We start from the raw sequence: 7,464 nt of genomic DNA, 5'->3' as shown, positions 1-7,464 counted from the left end.
GCCAGCGCTCGAGGTCACCGCCTGCCGCGGCGCCGCTCGACGCATCGTCTTGCCCCTCCTCACTGGGCCCGAAAGCCTCGCAGGCGCCGCCACCGCCGCCGCTCGCGTTGCCGCCCGTGGCGGCGCCGCCGCACGCGTTGTCGGTAGCTGCATCGGCCAGCTGGCGCAGTGCCGCCGCCGACCACGCCGCGAGCGCGGCCAGCGCGTCGCCGCCGCCGCCGCCGCGCCAGGCGCCGGCGCATGCGGCGCCGCGCACGACTCGGAGCAGCGACTCAATCAGGGCGGAGGCCCGCCCGGCGGCCGCGCAACCGCCGTTGCCGGCGCAGCCGCCGCCGCCGGTGCCGGCAGGGGGCGCGCGTGCTGTGGCGGCGGCAGCCTCCGCCGCGCGGCAGATGACGGCCACCGCGTTGGACAGCAAGGCGGGGTAGGCGCCCTGCGAACAGGGTACGCGTTCGAGACGGTAATTGGACATGAGCGCAAGCCGTGCCCTCATCATGCGCAAGGCATGCGCGTGACATGCGCATGGGGAATGGAGACCGTTGCTAGAGGTTGCCACAGGAGGACCTGGGCTTGGCCACAGCAGCAGCGGGACGGTGCGCGCCGCGGCGCACCTGCTGCGGGCGGCTGCACCAATCCGCCGCGCTGGCCGCATCGATGCACTCGTTGACCAGATCGCACAGGCCCCGCAGGCCGTCGTCATCACTTGATTGGCAATAAGGAGGAGCGTTTGACTTCACTTCAGGAGGCATCCGCAGCAGTAATGTGGCGCTGGTGGGCCTGCTGCCCTGCGCGTGCAGCACGAGCGCAGCGGCGTCCCGAGTGCACGCGCATTCCAGGTATGGTAGCCTTCCCACCTGAGCAGCGTTTGCAGCACTCGCTCATGCTTCTGAGCCTCTTCTAGAACACGGTTCGCTTCTTCCAGCGCTGATAGCTTGTCCTTGCTCGTACGTACAGCGGTCAGCGCTTCCACCAAGGCTCCAGCTGCTGAAGGGGACGTATTCATGATCGTAAATTTACGTCTCTACATATTAATCGCTAACACTGGCTGGCTCCGCAGGCTTCCGATGATCGGGCTTGAGCTGTAGCAGCTTGCCAAGGGTTCCTTTCAGCGTCTACAGAGGTTATGAATACATCGAAAACAAAACTACAACAGCACAGGTACAGGTCGGGGCACGTTCACCGTGCAGCCCGCACACAGCAGACACCCGTCCTTGCAGCGAAGCATCGTCACTCGAGTCTGTGACATGGCCGTCGAGCGCCGACCGCTGATTTCAAAGCACCCGTGCCATTCCTTGCGCGATAAGAAAGTGCGGTGAATTGCGATCAGTAGGTGGCTTTGCTGACAAGCAGCAGCAGTCGCCCGCACAGCAGCCGGCAGATTGACCTTGTTGACCTCGACCTGATCGCCGCCGCGTACCGTACCCCTTGTTTGTCCCACAGGCCACGTGCCGGCCAAGCGATTAGACAATCTACCTGCTGAGAAATCAAGGCTCTCAATAGGCAACCCCAGCTCATGGACGGCATGGGGTGGCTGCATACCCTACTGCACACAGGCGATTGAAATCAAGCCTGTTTCGGATGCTTGCACACACGGACCGTAGTAACATGCAAACTAACGAAGCAATCCTGAGATACAGAATCAAGATATACCTCAACTTGCATGAACGTATTAGCGCACGGACACGTGACTCCGCAACACGGACGGAGGTGTGCGTGCATGTGCATAGGCAAGGGATGCAGGTGGGGGGGCACTGGCACCGCGTTGCTGTCATCAATTGAGTGTTCCGTGGTTCATCATCTTGCTCATTTGTCTTCAATGTAATGTGGATCTCGTACGGTGCTGTCAAGCTCGGTTACCCGACGGTTTGTGAGTTTTCCGTTCTCAATCCCTGAGCCGCGTGCTCGCGAATGCATTAAGAGCGGCTACTTAACCAACCAATTAAAATTGTTCTAGTTCACAATTGGTGACACTGGGCAGATTTTGATGAGCCAATGGCCGGGACTGCTGTCGTGCTGTCCGCAGGCGGCCCCATTGGCAACGCCTTCCAGCTGATGAGATACGAGTGGCTTTCGTGCATCATATTGATCAAGCATCATGTAGAGATGATATCACTAGCCAATTTCATGACAGCACAGCCAGCAATCCACCAAGCAGGCCTGGTGCATTGATGTTGCATGGACTGCTTGTGCCCTCACTGTTCATGCATCCGAACCAGTACAATGTTCCTCTGTGCATTCATACTGCTGGTGCCCATTCCCTGTGATGCTTGAATCTACGCCATGTACTGCTTTTGTGTCAACAAGCCTGGCTTGGGAAGACAAGCAGTTTGTGCTGTTTGGCTGGGAGCATCAGTGGCTTAATACGGAACCGTTCGTGGCCGGGCTGAACAAGGGCCAGCTTTATCAGCCGCACGATATACACTTGCATGCAAAAATTCCACTTGGCACCAGAATGCTGGAGAGGGTTGTGCAGCTGGGGGCCTCTGTAGAGCCTTTCGCAAGCTCCACCCTGAGGACTGTCACCAGCACATGCGAATGCCTACAGCGCTGCCGACCATGCCTGTGATGTGACATCGTGTGAAACTTATTTATGGCAACTTCTGAATCCTAGGATGAATTGGGTGCAGCTGCTACACCCCACGCGACTGGCGCGCTGGCGACGTTGCCAAGCGTGGTCACCCGCTCCTGGCGAGCAATCGTTGGCACTCTAGCTTTGCAGCGCCCTGCGATCCACCAACATGTAATTTCTTTCGTACAAGAATTTCTCAGACCACTACATCCGCGCTGGCCCGCCAGGTTCCCGAACTCGCACAGTGCAGGCAACACTCTGAAAGCGAAGTACACGCCCCTGAAGTGGGCGCGAAAGCTATTTGCTATCCTTAAAATACATATTGGGGCGTGTTTCGCCGCTCAGGTCAGTTGCAAACCCTACTTTCTCTGCGTGTTTTTCAGCCAAACGCGCGCATGCGCGGCGGAGGATGCTCTATCAGCGCATCAAAAGCTATAAAGTTTAGTTATATGAATTCAACCCTCACTTTCTCCTTGCGCAGGCCGCGTTGGTGGGAAGCGGCGCGCAGTTTCTTCATGGTCAACCCCGCCTAGCTTCATCGCTCCATCGAGACACCGAGGCATCAACATGATGTCACAACATAATATCTGTATGAACGAGAGTTTTGTAGCAGCACAAGGACTCCTGCACCTGAGCGGGCCCCCTGCACCAAGCACGACCCAAGTAGACCACCCCTTTGGGGAAGCAGACGAGGTTTCAGAGACGAGGGATTCTAATAGCAACCAGGTATGCTCGGTGGATGGGCCCGCGGGCATGGCTGCAGCCAATTGCCTGATCCGCCCTCCTGGCCGTCCTCGCAGTCCCTTCGATCAGGCCCTCTCCTAAACGTCGCATACGATTGATCACGATGTGCAGGCCCCCCCAGCCGCGGGGTCCCCGCCAAAACGGCGTGCGCAGCGCGCGAGTGCGCTGCGGTTCCTAAGCGAGCAGCACGCAGAGCAGCACGACGCAGCGATGGACGGCGCCGAGGGCAAGACACGCCACAGGTGCGGCGAGGATGGGTGGGCACGTCCCAGCGGCGCACTAGCTGGCTGGTATTGTTGTCAACGCGAAGCTTACACAAGCCGCGCCTGGGCAAGTCCCCATCCGCACCGTCGCTACCTGCGCCCTGTCGCCACCCGGGCGCCGCGCCAGCCTCTAGCAGCCCTCCCTTGCTCTTCTCCACCTAGCCCACCCCCCGCTCCCGCCACCTGCCCCATCCACCTCGCGCCGCGAGCCGCGCTCGCCTCCTTGAAACCCTTCCTTATGCGTGCGCCGCCGTTGTCACCCCCCCCCCTCCCCCTCGCACCAGGGGCGTCTTCTGGGACGGGAAGAACCACCGCTGGCGCGCCCAGGTGGGCTACAAGAACAAGAAGATATTTCTGGGATACTACCACAACCCGGACGAGGCGGCTGTGGCCTACGATCGGAAGGTGGTGGAGCTGCACGGCACGCTGGGTGAGGGCGCGTGCGAGCGTGTGTGTGTGTGTGTGTGTGTGTGTGTGTGTGTGTGTGTTCATGCATGATTGCCTGCAAAAGGGCATGTGCACGCATATGTGTGTCTGTCTTGTGCACGCATTGTGTGTGTGTGTTTTGGGAGGGGGATACGGGCGAACCTGCAAGTGTGGGAGGGTATGTGTGAGCATGCGTGTGCGTGCATGCGTGCGTGCGTGCGTGCGTGTGTGTATGAACGGTGTGTGTTTGTATGAGAGAGAGAGAGATTGGTTGTGAGTGTGTGTTTGTTTGTGCTGTGGTGCGGTGTAGTGTGAATGGTGTGTGTTCTCACGCACTTGTCTGAGACAACCCGCGTGCGCGCACATATGTGTGTGTCTTGTGTATCATGTACATGTTGTGTGTGTATGTGGGAAAGGAGGGTGCGCGCATGCATGTGTGTGTGTGTGTGTGTGTGTGTGTGTGTGTGTGTGTGTGTTTTTCGGGCGCACGTGTGTGCATGTAATGTGTGCATATATGTGGGCGCATGTGTGTGCGTATGTGCGCGCACGTGCGTTGACGTTTGGAAGGGGGGCAGGGTGCTGTGGTATCGTCCCCCTTTAGCATGCACCTGGCGGGACGCGCCCCGACAGCACAAGTCCGCCACCGGCCCCTCTCCTCCGCTCGCCGCGCAACCCTGGCCCGCCCTCTCTCCGGCGCCGCCCTGCCCGGCCGTCCGCGCGCCCCACACTTCGACCGCACCTTTCCACTTACCCGTCCACGCGTCCACACACAACGCCCCCCATGACGTCATGATGCACCCCTGCAGCCAAGACCAACTATCCCATAGAGGAGTACCTCTCAGAAATTGTTCTGACGGCCGGCGAGCGCCGCACCCCGCGCCCGCGCGCACCGGGCGGCGCGCAGCGCCGCCCGGGCGGCGGCAGCGCGGCGGCGGGCGCCAAGCGCAAGGCGGGAGAGGTCAGGTGAGGGGCCGCTGATGGCAAGGGGAATGCAAAGGCGACTTGCGGCACACGCTTCTTGCCCTTCTTTGATCGCATGCTGCTGCGCTGGCTGGACCTATTGTTGCGACCCTGCGCCGCTGGCAGGCCGCAGCAACCCCATCCCGGCACGCCCTCACACCGCCGCCCCCCATTCCTGAACACCCACCCCCTCGCAGCCAAGACTGTGACGACGCCGGCACTGGCGCCCGCATCGACGCACGACTGCAGGTGCTCGCCGCGCCCCCAGACCTGTTCATCGCCGCGCCCACCACCCACTTTGCGCCCACCGGCGCGGCCGCGGGCCTCCACCAGCCGCACACGGCGCCGCAGCCGCTGCAGCAGCAGCAGCCGCACCAGCACCAGCAGCACGTCTATATGTCAGCGGCGAGCGGGTTCACGACAGAGGGCGCTGGGGAATACTGCGGCACACCAACCACGGGCGCGTACAGCAGCTTTGCGCTCAACCCCTCTTTTGCACGGGTCGTGCAGACACTGCAAACGCAGCAGGCGCAGGCGCAGCCGCAGCCGCAGCCGCAGCCGCAGCCGCAGCCGCAGGGTCACCAGCAGCAGGCGCCGCAGGCGATGATGCTGATGCACCCGCAGCAGCAGCAGCAGCAGCAGCAGCAGCAGCAGCAGCAGCAGCAGCAGCCTGACGCGTGCCCGTGGCAGCAGAGCGCACACGCGGGGCCCCAGCAGCAGGTGTGGGCACCCGCACAGCAGGGCTGGCAGCAGCAGCTGCCCGGCGCAGAGCAGTTGAGAGCGCTAACCATGCCCGGCACAGTGGTCACGACCTGGCAGCAGCAGCAGCAGCACCAGCAGCAGCAGCAGCAGCAGCAGCAGCCCTCGACGCCGGGCACACCGCTGACGCCGACGCAGCTTGGGGTGCAACAGCCGCAGCGCATGGCAACCGTTTTTATGCAGAGCGTGCAAAACGCGGCTGGCGGCTCATCGTCCCCTATGGCTGGGACGACAGTCTACCAGGTGGCGTGGCCCGAACAGCCTCAGCACGCCGCGACCTGGCAGCAGCAGCAGCCGCTGCTGCTGCAGCAGCAGCAGCAGCAGCAGCAGGTGCCTCAGCAGCACTTGCCCCAGCAGCAGTCACACATGCCGCTGCCCGTGTGGCAGCAGGTCTGGCAGCAGGGGCGCCAGCAGCAGCAGCAGCAGCAGCAGCAGCAGCAGCCGCAGCAAGCGCAGCAGGGGCAGCAGCAGCAGCAACAGCAGCAGCAGCAGCAGCAGCAGCAGCAGCAGCAAGCACACCAGGGGCAGCCACAGGCACAGCAGCTGGTGTTGGCCGCCGCGCAGCTGCCGGTCACAGGGCCCTGCTACAGCCAACCATCTGTGACCAGCTGCTTGCCTGTCTCGCACATGCAGCAGCTGGCGGCGGCTATCGGTGCTGTTGGCGCCGGCCCGGCATGCGGCGGCATGCAGCAGCAACAGCAGCAGTGGCAGCTGGGGGCGCTCGAGCCGCAGCTGCAACAGCAGGCGCCTGTGCTGGCGGTGCGTCCTTTGCAGCCGTCTCCTGCGCATCAGCATTTCGAGCAGCCGGTTGGCACCTGCCACACCCAACAGCAGCAGCAGCTGCAGCAGCAGCAGCAGCAGCAGCAGCAGCAGCAGCAACAGCAAGCAGATGATCCCCAGGATCTCCTGCACCAGGTCCTGGTCTCGGCTGGCGTGATAACGCCAGATCAGATCCAGGGCATGCTTCCTGGATCCCTGGCAGAGCTCGTCAAACAAGCCCTCATGCGTGTCGGCACCACCACCAACGACGCCGCGCCTGCCCCTGCGGCCCCGCCGCCTGCGCCCGCACCTGCAGCCCCTTCGCCTGCCGGCCCGCCGAGCGCCGGCCTGTCGCCCGGCGCGGGCGCGCCGGCGCACTCGGCGGCTGGGCCCAGCGCGGCGGCGGCCGCGGCGGCGCAGCAGCAGCAGCAGCAGCAGCAGCAGTGCGGCGGCGACACCATCAGCCGCTGGAGCTCGGCTGCCAGCTGTGACATCACCACTGAGCAGCTGGTCGGCCAGCTGGGAGCCGCCGCCGGCGGCACGCAGCAGCAGCAGCAGCAGCATCGGCAGCAGCAGCAGATGGACCCACGCCCGCAGCCGCAGGGGATGGGCGCGGCGGCGGGCGACGCCGTGGCCGGCGGCATGCGGCTGCAGCCCCTGGGCCGACCGGACGCGCCGCTACAGCGGCTGGCGGCGCAGAACTCGCCGCAGCCGGCCGCCCAGCAGGGCTGAGGGCCGGATGCCGGCCGCTGGCCGCCAAGAGTGCCACCCGCCAGAGTTCTGCTGATGCAGCAGCGCAGCAGCCCCGGCAGGGGCCCCGCCCGCGGGGCTGTATTCTTGCGCCCGGGCCGCGTGTGCTGCACCATGAATGAGCGGCAACAGCCCCGCATGCATCGGAAACGCGGCAGTCCTTGACCCGTGCGTCCCCCCAACACCGGCGACGGCGGCCCGGTCGGCGAGCCGCGCCTTGCCCGATTTTGAACC

The 7,464-nt window shown here is 63.6% G+C and overlaps 1 protein-coding gene across 1 annotated transcript; it reads left to right on the top strand.

Moving 5' to 3' along the window:
* Positions 1–3,523: 3,523 nt before the first annotated feature.
* Positions 3,524–7,212, top strand: MNEG_6038 (hypothetical protein; the record flags this gene model as incomplete). The annotated part of the gene is made up of 4 exons (XM_014045491.1): positions 3,524–3,555; positions 3,861–4,006; positions 4,809–4,965; positions 5,160–7,212. 4 exons carry the CDS (start codon positions 3,524–3,526, stop codon positions 7,210–7,212), a joined length of 2,388 nt encoding a protein of 795 aa, XP_013900945.1.
* Positions 7,213–7,464: the final 252 nt, after the last annotated feature.

This window comes from Monoraphidium neglectum (genome assembly GCF_000611645.1).
Source record: "Monoraphidium neglectum strain SAG 48.87 unplaced genomic scaffold scaffold00948, whole genome shotgun sequence".
Classification (NCBI taxonomy): domain Eukaryota; kingdom Viridiplantae; phylum Chlorophyta; class Chlorophyceae; order Sphaeropleales; family Selenastraceae; genus Monoraphidium; species Monoraphidium neglectum.
The sequence above is the reverse complement of the archived record's forward strand: the minus strand, read 5'-3'. Positions and strand labels throughout refer to the sequence as shown.